The 14,854-nt window shown below is 35.6% G+C and overlaps 1 protein-coding gene across 1 annotated transcript in view; it reads left to right on the forward strand.

Annotated features, from left to right (window-relative positions):
• The window catches only part of DNAH12 (dynein axonemal heavy chain 12), a 299,548-nt gene that overhangs the window by 225,971 nt on the left and 58,723 nt on the right, over positions 1-14,854 (forward strand). The window contains exons 56-58 of the mRNA XM_081284134.1: positions 73-287; positions 1,037-1,229; positions 2,343-2,535. Coding sequence (XP_081140260.1) covers positions 73-287; positions 1,037-1,229; positions 2,343-2,535 — 601 coding nt within the window. The remainder of the gene's footprint in view (positions 1-72; positions 288-1,036; positions 1,230-2,342; positions 2,536-14,854) is intronic.

The raw sequence follows: 14,854 nt of genomic DNA on the forward strand, positions 1-14,854 counted from the left end.
TTAAGCTACATAATTTAAGGAAATCCCAATATTTATGTGTTCCTCTCAGAATTTTTCTTATTATATTTCTAGGCCTTTAATGATTGACCCCCAGGGTCAAGCCAATAAGTGGATCAAAAACTCTGAGAAAGAAAATCAGCTCAGTGTTATTAAGCTATCAGATTCAGACTATATAAGAACATTGGAAAACTGTATACAGTTTGGAACTCCACTTCTGTTAGAAAATGTTGGTGAAGAACTGGATCCATCTTTGGAGCCTTTACTACTTAGACAAACTTTTAAACAAGGTACAAGGCAGTTAATATTGGTAGAACTTACAGATGATTGTCTTATCTTTGAGACATGATAGAAAACTACTGTGTAAATTTAATAATAATGTTGATAACTTCTTCATCATTGTAATGAGTATAAAGACATTTGAAACCAGCTATCATCAGGAATGAACCTTGGTTGGATATTCCAAGATAAGTATGTTGCCTTCTCTTCTCTGTCTTAACTATTGTTATCTAGACTCTTGTTCTATAGAGAACATGAAGAAGTTGAAGCCAGTCTGAAATTTCTTTATCTTGTGACTATTGACTACACAAAATCCATTATTATGAACAGTGGTGGTGAATGTGGGCTAGAATTGAGTTTAGGTAAACATTGCCCATTTTATATCTTTCTGCTTATGAAAATTTTGTCTCTGCTAAGGTCTAGTACCTTTAAGAGCTTTACTTATATATAGTTATTTTGGGATCATGATTGAAATTTGATGGATTAAGGAAACTCAAAAGAAATTTTGATTTGTGAAGTTCATGACAATTAGAGAAAATATCCTATACTACTCCAAGTACCACTACTGAAGAATCTATTTAATTGCTTACTTGCCTCTGTATCTATGACTTTTGTCATACCAATTTTCTATTTCAAATTATTTAGGACTATTTCAAATTATTTAGGACTCTATTTGTAATGTAGGCAAGGCCTTAAAAGAACATGGGAGGAGCTATGTAATTTTGGCTTATTTATAACGCATTTGATTTTTGAAATATAGGTGGCCTTGATTGCATCCGACTTGGTGAAGTCATTATTGAGTATTCCTTTGACTTCAAATTTTATATCACTACAAAACTGAGAAATCCACACTACATGCCAGAGCTGGCCACAAAAGTGTCTTTGCTCAATTTCATGATAACTCCAGAAGGACTTGAAGATCAATTACTAGGCATTGTTGTTGCAAAGGAGAGGTATGTAATTTCTTAGAAGCTTCCTTATAATCTAGAGAGGAATATTTGTAGACCATTTTATATTGTTGTTTGGGGATTATTTTGAAACTGTTTTTGTATTTTGTTATTATAAATTTAATAATTATATAATTCTTTAAAATAGCCAGTAACGAGTAAGTTATAAGCCAACCAGGTTATGTTGAGTTTTTAGTATGGGTAGTGGGATTCAGGTTACATGCCATGACTTCTGACTTACATTTTGTTGAGACTAAATTTTCATCTCTAAGAATCTATGCCATGGAGATAATCAGAAATACATTCAAAGGCTTGTATAAAAAAATAAAAGATGTATAGAAATGTGCATGAAATTAGAAAATGCTTAGGATACTAAGGAAAAAGTAGGACACAAAACTATGTACATACAGCATAGGTAACATTTTATTTCAAAAAGTAATGGGTGGATGGATATCTATATATACAAAAAGAAAAAAAAGGACTGGAAAGCAGTATACCTGCTAACAGTGATTATTAATGGTTCTGTAAGATTGTGGATTCTTTTATTGTTTGCTTAATGCTTAGATTTTTTTTCATTACTAATATATATTATCTTTAAAATGAGAAAAAATATAAAACCCAGAGAAGTTACAGCAAAGAATTGCTTCTGGAAAGAAATCTTTTATTTCTCTTGAAGTTTAGTATAACATAAGTGGTCTATTACATGAAGTCAAATTAAAAGTGAAAGTATATAACTGTGAAGTAGTTTTTTTACTTCCAATATTGAAATTCCACTTATGTCTAAGAGTAAATTATGTGACAGCATATTTTATAACATAGTAAATTGTGTTATTTGAAATTTCATCCCATCTTTTTATTAAGACATAGCTTAATAATGTTGTTTAATACTTAATAATAGTATTGTTAGATTTACTGTGGCACATGTTATTGCCATCTTTGATACAAACAATATTCTCTTTGCTTGAATTTAAGTTGTTATTTGCATGAAAATATTTTCTCTTAAGTTACCAATCACTTCAGTTTGTGACTTGTATATAAAATAATTTAAATGTCTACAAAATTTTGATATATTTAGATATACATTAGATAAATTTAGACTAAATGTTTCTATCTTTTTAGACCAGAATTAGAAGAGGAACGAAATGCTCTTATTCTTCAGTCTGCAGCTAATAAGAAGCAACTAAATGATATAGAGACAAAAATTTTAGAAACATTATCATCTTCAGAAGGGAACATTTTAGAAGATGAAAGTGCTATTAAAGTCTTAGACTCTGCCAAAATGATGTCCAATGAGATAACAAAGAAACAGCAGGTGAAAAAAGAATCCTAGAGATGCTTTGGTTTTTTTTTTATATTTATTACTTTGGTTTTTTTTAATATTTATTGTTGGTTGTTCAAAACATTACATAATTCTTGACATATCATATTTAACACTTTGATTCACATGGGTTATGAACTCCCATTTTTACCCCGTATACAGATTGCAGAATCACATCGGTTACACATCCATTGATTTACATATTGCCATACTAGTGTCTGTTGTATTCTGCTGCCTTTCCTATCCTCTACTATTCCCCCCTCCCCTCCCTTCTTCTCTCTCTACCCCCTCTACTGTAATTCATTTCTCCCCCTTGTATTTTTTTCCCTTTCCCCTCACTTCCTCTTGTATGTAATTTTGTATACCTCTGAGGGTCTCCTTCCATTTCCATGCAATTTCCCTTCTCTTTCCCTTTCCCTCCCACCTCTCATCCCTGTTTAATGTTAATCTTCTTCTCATGCTCTTCATCCCTACTCTGTTCTTAGTTACTCTCCTTATATCAAAGAAGGCATTTGGCATTTGCTTTTTAGGGATTGGCTAGCTTCACTTAGCATAATCTGCTCTAATGCCATCCATTTCCCTGCAAATTCTATGATTTTGTCATTTTTTAATGCAGAGTAATACTCCATTGTGTATAAATGCCACATTTTTTTTATCCATTCGTCTATTGAAGGGCATCTAGGTTGGTTCCACAGTCTAGCTATTGTGAATTGGGCTGCTATGAACATGGATGTAGCTGTATCCCTATAATACGTTCTTTTAAGGTCTTTAGGGAATAGACCGAGAAGGGGAATAGCTGGGTCAAATAGTGGTTCCATTCCCAGCTTTCCAAGAAATCTCCATACTGCTTTCCAAATTGGCCGCACCAATTTGCAGTCCCACCAGCAATGTACAAGTGTACCCTTTTCCCCACATCCTCGCCAGCACTTGTTGTTGTTTGACTTCCTAATGGCTGCCAATCTTATGGGAGTGAGATGGTATCTTAGGGTGGTTTTGATTTGCATTTCTCTGACTGCTAGAGATGGTGAGCATTTTTTCATGTACTTGTTGATTGATTGTATGTCCTCCTCTGAGAAGTGTCTGTTCAGGTCCTTGGCCCATTTGTTGATTGGGTTATTTGTTATCTTATTGTCTAATTTTTTGAGTTCTTTGTATACTCTGGATATTAGGGCTCTATCTGAAGTGTGACGAGTAAAGATTTGTTCCCAGGATGTAGGCTCCCTATTTACCTCTCTTATTGTTTCTTTTGCTGAGAAAAAACTTTTTAGTTTGAGTAAGTCCCATTTGTTGATTCTTATTGTTAACTCTTGTGCTATGGGTGTCCTATTAAGGAATTTGGAGCCCAACCCCACAATCTGTAGATCGAAGCCAACTTTTTCTTCTATCAGACGCAGAGTCTCTGGTTTGATATCAAGCTCCTTGATCCATTTTGAGTTAACTTTTGTGCATGGCGAGAGAAAGGGATTCAGTTTCATTTTGTTGCATATGGATTTCCAGTTTTCCCAGCACCATTTGTTGAAGATGTTATCCTTCCTCCATTGCATGCTTTTAGCCCCTTTATCAAATATAAGATAGTTGTAGTTTTGTGGATTGGTTTCTGTGTCCTCTATTCTGTACCATTGGTCCACCCGCCTGTTTTGGTACCAGTACCATGCTGTTTTTGTTACTATTGTTCTGTAGTATAGTTTGAAGTTTGGTATCGCTATACCGCCTGATTCACACTTCCGGCTTAGCATTGTTTTTGCTATTCTGGATCTTTTATTTTTCCATATGAATTTCATGATTGCTTTCTCTATTTCTACAAGAAATGCCCTTGGGATTTTGATTGGCATTGCATTAAACCTATAGAGAACTTTTGGTAATATCGCCATTTTGATGATGTTAGTTCTGCCTATCCATGAACAGGGTATATTTTTCCATCTTCTAAGATTTTCTTCTATTTCTCTCTTTAGGGTTCTGTAGTTTTCATTGTATAAGTCTTTCACCTCTTTTGTTAGGTTGATTCCCAAGTATTTTATTTTTTTTGAGGATATTTTGAATGGAGTGGTTGTCCTCATTTCCATTTCAGAGGATTTGTTGCTGATATACAGGAATGCCTTTGATTTATGCGTGTTGATTTTATATCCTGCCACTTTGCTGAATTCATTTATTAGTTCTAGTAGTTTCTTTGTAGACCCTTTTGGGTCTTCTAGATATAGAATCATGTCGTCTGCAAATAGTGATAATTTAAGTTCTTCTTTTCCTATTTTTATGCCTTTAATTTCTTTCGTCTGTCTAATTGCTCTGGCCAGTGTTTCGAGAACTATGTTGAACAGAAGTGGTGAGAGAGGGCATCCCTGTCTTGTTCCAGATTTTAGAGGCAATGCCTTCAATTTTTCTCCATTCAGAATGATGCTAGCCTGAGGCTTAGCATAGATTGCTTTTACAATATTGAGTTATATTCCTGTTATCCCTAGTTTTTCTAGAGTTTTGAACATAAAGGGATGCTGTACTTTGTCAAATACTTTCTCTGCATCTATCGAGATGATCATATGGTTCTTATTTTTAAGTCTATTGATGTGGTGAATAACATTTATTGATTTCCGTATATTGAACCAGCCTTGCATCCCAGGGATGAATCCTACTTGATCATGGTGCACAATTTTTTTGATATGTTTTTGTATCCGATTCGCCAGAATTTTATTGAGGATTTTTGCATCTAGGTTCATTAGAGATATTGGTCTGTAGTTTTCTTTCTTTGAGGTGTCTTTGTCTGGTTTAGGAATCAGGGTGATGTTGGCCTCATAGAATGAATTTGGAAGTTCTCCCTCTTTTTCTATTTCCTGAAATAGCTTGAAAAGTATTGGTATTAGTTCCTCTTTAAACGTTTTGTAAAACTCTGCTGTATACCCATCCGGTCCTGGGATTTTCTTAGTTAGTAGTCTTTTGATGGTTTCTTCTATTTCCTCAATTGATATTGGTCTGTTTAGGTTGTCTATATCCTCCTGACTCAATCTGGGCAGATCATATGACTTAAGAAATTTATCGATGCCTTCACTATCTTCTATTTTATTGGAGTATAAGGATTCAAAATAATTTCTGATTATCTTCTGTATTTCTGAAGTGTCTGTTGTGATATTGCCTTTTTCATCCCGCATGCTAGTAATTTGAGTTCTCTCTCTTCTTCTGTTCATTAGCATGGCTAAGGGTCTGTCGATTTTATTTATTTTTTCAAAGAACCAACTTTTAGTTTTGTCAATTTTTTCAATTGTTTCTTTTGTTTCGATTTCATTAATTTCAGCTCTGATTTTAATTATTTCTTGCCTTCTACTTCTTTTGCTGTTGTTTTGCTCTTCTTTTTCTAGGATTTTGAGATGAAGTATGAGATCATTTATTTGTTGGTTTTTTTCTTTTTTTAAGGAATGAACTCCGAGCAATGAATTTTCCTCTTAGAACTGCTTTCAATGTGTCCCATAGATTCCGATATGTTGTGTCTGTGTTTTCATTTATCTCTAAGAAATTTTTAATTTCCTCCTTGATGTCTTCTATAACCCATTGATCATTCAGTAACCTATTGTTCATTCTCCAAGTGATGCATGATTTTTCCTTACTTCTTTTGTCCTTGATTTTCAGTTTCATTCCATTATGATCAGATAAGATGCATGGTATTATCTCTACTCCTTTATATTGTCTAAGAGTTGCCCTGTGACATAATATATATCTGTTTTTGAGAAGGATCCATGTGCTGCTGAGAAAAAAGTGTAACTGCTTGATGTTGGGTGGTATATTCTATATATGTCAATTAAGTCTAGGTTATTAATTGTGTTATTGAGTTCTATAGTTTCCTTATTCAACTTTTGTTTGGAAGATCTGTCCAGTGGTGTGAGAGGTGTGTTGAAGTCTCCCATGATTATTGTATGGTGGTCTATTAGACTCTTGAACTTGAGAAGAGTTTGTTTGATGAACATAGCTGCACCATTGTTTGGGGCATATATATTTATGATTGTTATGTCTTGTTGGTGTATGGTTCCCTTGAGCAGTATGTAGTGTCCCTCTTTATCCCTTTTGATTAACTTTGGCTTGAAATCTATTTTATTTGATATGAGTATGGACACTCCTGCTTGTTTCCGAAGTCCATATGAGTGATATGATTTTTCCCAACCTCTCACCTTCAGTCTATGTATGTCTTTTCCTATCAAATGCGTCTCCTGAAGTCAGCATATTGTTGGGTCTTGTTTTGTGATCCATTCTACTAGCCTGTGTCTCTTAATTGGTGAGTTTAAGCCATTAACATTTAGGGTTATTATTGAGATATGGGTTGTTCTTCCAGCCATATTTGTTTATTTATGTTACTAAACATGGTTTGTTTTCCTCTTTGATTATTTTCCCCCTTTACTGTACTACCTCCCGCTGTTGGTTTTCATTGATATTTTCCATTTCCTTTTCCTGTAATATTTTGTTGAGGATGTTTTGAAGAGATGGTTTTCTAGCTGCAAATTCTTTTAACTTTTGTTTATCGTGGAAGGTTTTAATTTCATCTTCCATCCTGAAGCTTAATTTCGCTGGATACACAATTCTTGGTTGGAACCCATTTTCTTTCAGTATTTGAAATATGTTATTCCAGGATCTTCTAGCTTTCAGAGTCTGTGTTGAAAGATCAGCTGTTATCCTGATTGGTTTACCCCTATATGTAATCTGCTTCCTTTCTCTTGTAGCTTTTAAAATTCTCTCCTTATTCTGTATATTGGGCATCTTCATTATAATGTGTCTAGGTGTGGATCTCTTATGATTTTGCACATTTGGCGTCCTGTAGGCTTCTAGGATTTGGGATTCTGTCTCATTCTTCAAGTCTGAGAAGTTTTCTCGTATTATTTCATTGAATAGATTGCTCATTCCTTTGGTTTGGACCTCTATACCTTCCTGTATCCCAGTGACTCTTAAGTTTGGTCTCTTTATGTTATCCCATATTTCTTGGATGTTCTGCTCATGGTTTCTTAACAGTCTTGCTGAGCTGTCTATGTTCTTTTCAAGTCGAAATACTTTGTCTTCATGGTCTGATGTTCTATCTTCTAAGTGTTCTACTCTGCTGGTAGTATTCTCAATTGAGTTTTTAAGTTGGTTTATTGCTTCCTGCATTTCTAGGATTTCTGTTTGTTTTTTATAACCTCTATCTCCCTGTATAGTTGATCTTTTGCTTCTTGGATTTGTTTATGTAATTCATTGTTGAAGTGATCTTTCATTGTCTGATTTTGCTGTCTAATGTCTTCCTTGAGACTCCAGATCATCTGAAGCATGTATATCCTGAATTCTTTATCTGACATTCCATCTGTTGCAGCTATTACCTCTTCTAAAGTTGAGTTGACCTGCATTGCTTGTGGTCCTTTCTTTCCTTGTCTTTTCATACTGCTCGCATTTCTTTCTGCTTGGTGAAACTGTTGTGTTATTGAATTTTCCCCCTATATATTTATATTGCTCTTGTATAGTTGAAAAGTCTCCCTTGCAGGGGCGGGCGGTGGCTGTGCTCCTCCTCCAATTGGGGTGATCTGTCTACCATGCTGCCAGGCCGCTGGGCCTGTTCTGCCAGTCGGTCGCAGGTCTGCCTACCTCTGCTCTGCCCTTACTCCAATTGGGGTGACGTGTCTACCATACCAGCGGGTCGCTGGGCCTGTTCCGAGTGCGGGAGGCAGCTCTGCTCTGCCCCTACTCCAATTGGGGTGACGTGTCTACCATGCCGGCAGGCCGCTGGGCCTGTTCTGGACGCGGGCGACAGCTCTGCTCTGCCCCTACTCCAATTGGAGTGACGTGTCTACCATGCTGGCAGGCCGCTGGGCCTGTTCCGGGCGTGGGCGGCGGCTCTATTCTGCCCCTACTCCAATTGGGGTGACGTGTCTACCATGCCGGCGGGCCACTGGGCCTATTCCGGGCGCGGGCAGCGGCTCTGCTCTGCCCCTACTCCAATTGGGGTGACGTGACTACCCCTAGAGATGTTTTGATTCCTAAGATTTTAATTTGCTTCCAGTCCCTGAGGAAAATGGTGTAGTAGCCTTCCTGGAAAAGAAAAGGAATTGATTAAATATGATGACATATAAACTAATTTTAAACCCATAGAAGAATAACTTACTGTTGAATTATTGAAAACTTGATTGGAATTTTTAAAAATATTTATTTTTTAGTTGTAGTTGGACACAATATCTTTATTTATTTTTATGTGGTGCTGAGGATCGAACCCAGGGCCTTGCTCATGCTAGGCGAGCGCTCTACCGCTGAGCCACAATCCCAGCCTTCATTGGAATTTTTAAAAAATATTTTATTTCTTTTTTTAAAAAATTTTTAGTTGTAGATAGACACAATATTTTTATTTTGTGTATTTATTTTTATGTGGTGCTGAGGATCAAACCCAGTGCCTTACACGTGCAAGGCAAGGACTCTGCCACTGAGCCACAACCCCAGCCCCTTGATTGGAATTTGAAGAACAAAATGCTCTTATTCTGTAGTCTGCAGCTAATAATGAACAACTAAAAGATATTGAGAAATATTATCATCTTTAGAAGGGAGAATTTCAGAAGATAAAAGTACAATAAAAGCCTAAACTCTGCCTGTATGATATCTACATGTATCTTTATACAGAAGAAATTAATTTACAATGAAAGTTTTTAAAATACATTGGGGTTGTTATTGGGTAAGTAAGTCACACTCTGTCAGGTTCACTTAAGTTTTAGTTGACTCTTCACTTTATTTATTTATTATTTATTTACAGTTTTATGACTTTATTTAACTATCAGCAGTTAGTTCTCATCCACATTGACTGTAGATTTTTGAACGTGGTAACGGAGACATAGGTTACCAAAGTATAGAGCTTGTTTGGTGAATCTTCATCCTGGTTAGATTTTTCTGGATAATCGCACACCAATACAATATGGGACATTCCTTATTCCTTTGGCCCAGACAGCTTTGTTGAGCCTGGTATCAATGCGCACATTTGGAGTTCGGATCTCCTTCATGGCAAATTTCCTGATCTCTTTGAGTGCCCGAGGAGCACACTTCTTGAAGCCCACTCCATGGATGCACTTGTGAAAGTTGATAGTGTATTCCCGGGTCACGACCTTGTTGAAGGCAGAACAGCCCTTCTTTCTGGGAGCCATTCTGCCAGGCCCAAGTTAGAAAGGAAGGGCAGAAGGATTGTGGGAGGGAAAGCCGCGTTTGACTCTTCACTTTAAAAGTTGAATTTGAGAATTTTTCTTACATCTATTAGTGGTTGGAGGTAGTTGACTGGATAATAAGTTGTTCAAGGAGGGACTGGGGCTGTCGCTCAGCGGCAGAGTGCTTGCCTAGCAAGTGTGAGGCACTGGGTTCGACCCTCAGTACAACATAAAAATAAACAAATAAAATAAAAGTATGCTGTCCATCTAGAACTCCAAAAAAAAAATGTTCTAGGAACACCCCAGTAGGGATGGTTTTGACATTATCTTGTCACGTGTTTATGGGGGAGAGAAATATAAGAAGTGAGAGTTGCAGGTAGAGGCAGGGAGGCAAGTAGTCTACAGCCAATACTGTATTTATTGCAGATTCATCTAACGCAGCCAAATGCTCTTCTTACATTATTTTTCTTTATAGAATCATACAGTGTTATGGGTGGAAGAGACTTTGTTAGCAGCTCTCTTTTGTACCTCATAGTTAAGAAAACCACTGTCCACAAAAGTTAGTTGAGGCTCAAGTTTACACAATTAAACAGCATTGCAGAATGACTCCTACAGGCTAACTTTATAAGTTTTCAGGCCTTTTAGTCCTCCTTAGTCCTACCCAATAAGGTATTCCTTCACTTTAGGATAATTAAAAAATAAAAAATCAGGGCTGGGAATGTAGCTCAGTGGTAGAGAACTTGCCTATCATGTGTGAGGCACTGGGTTCGATTCTCAGCACCACATGTAAATAAATAAACAAAATAAAGGTCTATTGACAACTAAAAATTTTTTATTTATTTTTAATTCTCATTTGTTATATATGATAGCAGAAGGCATTGCAATTCATATTACACATATAGAGCACAATTTTTCATATCTCTGATTGTATACAAAGTATATTCACACCATGTCTTCATACATGTATTTAGGGTAATGATGGCTATCTCATTCCACCATCTTTTCTACTCCATGCCCCTTCCCTTTCCCTCCCACCCCTTTGCCCTATCCAGATTTCACCTAATCCTCCCATGCTCGCACTCCCAACCCCACTATGAATCAGCCTCCTTATATCAGAGAAAACATTCAGCATTTGGTTTTTTGGGATTGGCTAACTTCACTTAGCATTATATTCTCCAACTTCATCCATTTACCTGCAAATGCCACGATTTTATTCTCTTTTATTGCTGAATAATATTCCATTGTGTATATATATCACATTTTTTCCAGTATATAGGATTTATTTATTTTTTATTATGTAAATTTTTTATTTATGTATGACAGCAGAATGCATTACAATTCTTATTACATATATAGAGAACAATTTTTCATCTCTGGTTATATACATAGTATATTCACACCAATTCATGTCTTCACATTTCACCATCATTAGTTACCCCACGCCCTTTCCCTTCTCCCTTTAACCCCTCTACCCTATCTAGAGTTCATCTATTCCTCCCATGCTTCTGTTCCCTATCCCACTATGAATCAGTCTCCTTGTATCAAAGGGAACATTCAGCATTTGGTTTTTTGGGATTGGCTAACTTCACTTAGAATTATCTTCTCTAACTCCATCCATTTACCTGCAAATGCCCTGATTTTATTCTCTTTTATTTCTGAGTAATAGTCCATTGTGTATATATGCCACATTTCTTTATCCATTCATCTACTGAAGGGCATGTAGGTTGGTTCACAGCTATTGTGAATTGTGCTTCTATAAACATTGATGTGGCTGTGTCCATGTAGTATGCTATTTTTAAGTCCTTTGGGTATAGACTGAGGAGTGGGATAGCTGAGTAAAATGGTGGTTCCATTCCCAGTATTCCAAGGAATCTTCATACTGCTTTCCGTATTGGCTGCACCAATTTGCAGTCCCACCAGCAATGTGTAACTGTGCTTTTTTCCCCTACATCCTGGCCAGCACGTTTTGTTGTTTATATTCTTAATAGCTGCCATTCTGACTGGATTCGGATGAAATCTTAAAGGGTAGTGTTGATTTGCATTTCTCTAATACCTAGAGATATGGAACATTTTTTCATATATTTGTTGATTGATTGTATATCATCTTCTGAAAAATGTTTGTTCAGTTCCTTGGCCCATTTATTGATTGGGTTACTTGAACAACTTAAAAAAAATATTTAAAAAAATCAGAATAGATACTGCACTAATCCTTTAGTAATCTTCCACTGTTCTCCATTCCAGTCTAGTTTCACTCAGAGGCAGAGGACTTTGAAAGTGTTTAGGTACCCTTTCTCTTTGGATAGGTTTAGTTTTGCATAAATGTGATCATAAGGAATATTTGGTCAGGTGTACTCTCCCACTCCATCTTGGGAAACCAAAGATGTAGGTTCTTAGAAAAATATTCTATGGCATCCCCCACCTGCAACCATGGATGGAATATTCTATAGTATTTCCCTTCCTAATTCCTGTTCATTAGAGCAGAACAAACAAGCTTCTCATTGTTCCCTCACTGAACTTTTTAAAAGGCAAGAGAGGCTAAGGGTCATTTACTAGCTTATTTCCCATTAAGACTCAAGGATAAAAGGAATGTAAGTGTCTTTTGATTCAAGTATTTTATCTTACTATTAGAAGGAAATTTATTAAACAATATCCTACTGCCTAGGTTCCATTGATTATTACAGACATTGTTTAAATACACTAAATAATTAGCCATGAATTCTATGCCACGTTCTGCAGAAGAAAGTTCCCCTACATAGTTCAAAACCTGCTTTTCCCTTTTATCCTAAACTACAAAATTAAACATACACACACTAAAAAAAAAAAAAAGATTTTGTTTTAAAGATTTCAAAGCTTACCCCCACACTAGTGATATTATGACTGAAGTTTAGTCTTTTTGATTCTTAAATGTTAAAGACCAGGATACTTTTTACAAATAATGAATTATCCTCTTTTAATATCTCTAATATATATTAACAATGTTCATTTTTTATAAAATGCTTTGTTCTTTGATTTTAGACCATTAATGGTAAATGATTTTTAAGGTATATTTCTCAATTTTAACTTTTCAGATTAAGGATCCAAATTTAGCAGAGATTATTTATAGATATACCATTGAGGGACTGGGGCACTCAGTGGTAGAGCTATTGCCCAACAAGAAAAAAGCCCTGGATTCAATTCCTAGTATCACCAAAACAGTCAACCAAGCCAAGGAACATGAATTAAATTATTATTTACTATTTTAAAATAATAACAATATTTGCTATGTGCTTTTGTTTGCTACTGTTTTGATGGTAAAATAGCATTTGAGTTGAAAACTCAAGATTTAAATGGTAGAATGTTTAAATAGGAATGCTAAGAATATGCTTTTTTACATAATATTTCATTAATTCTCATTATTGTTAACTTTGTTATGCTTATTATAGACAAGACTGAGATGCAAAATTTACTTTCAGTTCATTTGTGGTTCTATTATATGATTCTTGGGAATGTTTGTTTGCAGGAAGCAGAAGCCCATTTAAAATAAAGAATATATATGGCAATTGTGTAGTCAGATTTTCATCACTGTGACAAAAATGCCTGAGAAAATTGATTTAGATGGGGAAAGATTTATTTTGGCACACATTTTTCAGGATCCAGTCTAAGTCAGAGGTTTCAGTCCAGCTCCATTGATTCTGGGCCTATGGTAAGACAGAAAAACATGGCAGGGAGGATGTGGTAGAGCAAAGTTGCTCACCTCATACCAGTTGGGAAGAAAAGAGAGAGAAAGGAAATGGCCAAGGACAAGACACATTCCCAAAGGCACAGCCCCAATAACCTACTCCCTTCTAATCGTTTCCACCTCTACAGTTTTCACTACCTCCCACTAGTCTATTTGAATTATGAATACATCAATGGATTTATTCACTGATGAGATAAAAGCCTTCAGGATCCAATCATTTTCTAAAAGCCCCACCTCTGAACATTCCTTCACTGGGAACCAAGACTTTAACACAAGAGCCTTTAGGGAACATTCCAAATCCAAACCATAACAGAGCATTTTATTTTACCAACTACAGGAAGTATCCAGATCTGAAGGATGAGTGGAAAGCATTTAATCTCTTTTTCTTTCTCTTTCTGGAGTATTTTTCTCAATATTGGAGAATTATCTCCTGCTTTTGATCATTCCTGATTGCCCTTGCCACAAAGAGGAGGTTCTGCGTCTATCTTTCTCTCTCTGCAACTGTGTTGTCATCTTGGACTTGACTCTACTATATTTGAGGACCAATTTCTTCTGTAAAACTTTTGTACCTGTTTCTGCATATAATTATCTAGCACATAGAAACCAACATGTTGAAAAATTACCATGACCTTTTAGTCCTAATGCCTAGTTCCACCTGACTTCGGTTTGTGAGACTCAAGTTCTGATTCTCTAGGGAAATTTAATTATCGTATCTTGGGTTTAGTTCTGTCCTTGTCACCTGACCCAAGCAATGACAAATAAGTTCATTCAATATAAACATGACTGCATAAGCATTCTTATTCACCAGAGTTGGTAGATAAAAATACCAAAGAAAGGAAAATGGGTTAGAACAGTGCTCTGAACTCTTTTTTTCCTATAAAATCAAGCTATCAAATTGAGTTGTCAAATGAAGAGTTATTATCTTAGAGAAAATGCTCCTTCTGGGTTGATTATCTGCAGCTCTATTAACTCTAGAACAGTTAAACATATGAGAAAGTAGTTGGAAAAAAGAGTTCTCAATGTATAAAACTATCAACCAGACTTTGTGCTGGGTTCTAGTACACATTAACATCTAAACATACATACATGCATATTGCTCTCTGTCTTCCTGCCCCATCATTCTTTGACCTATTAAACAAAAGGGGGTAAATAATAGACACATGTCAGAATCAAGTAGAGAATAATCAAAGATTGATAGCTCTGGTGTTCCTCAAATAAAAAATAAATTATGGGTAATCATGCCTTTAATCTGTTAAATTTGAAATTAAAATCTTTATTGTTTTCCTCTCTTCTTCACTCCTTAGTTCTTCCTTCCTCTCCTTTTCTATTTTAGCAGGATATAACCCTTTTTTGTAAACTGTACTTAAGTTAAATTCATATAATTTTTCATCGGGTTAGAGGCTGTTTTCTTAAAATATAAACTTGGTCATATGAAAAGTACATAAATAAAATACTTTCCTTATTTTTTAATCTCAAT

This window comes from Spermophilus citellus, assembly GCF_964194105.1.
Source record: "Spermophilus citellus genome assembly, chromosome: 3".
NCBI lineage: Eukaryota > Metazoa > Chordata > Mammalia > Rodentia > Sciuridae > Spermophilus > Spermophilus citellus.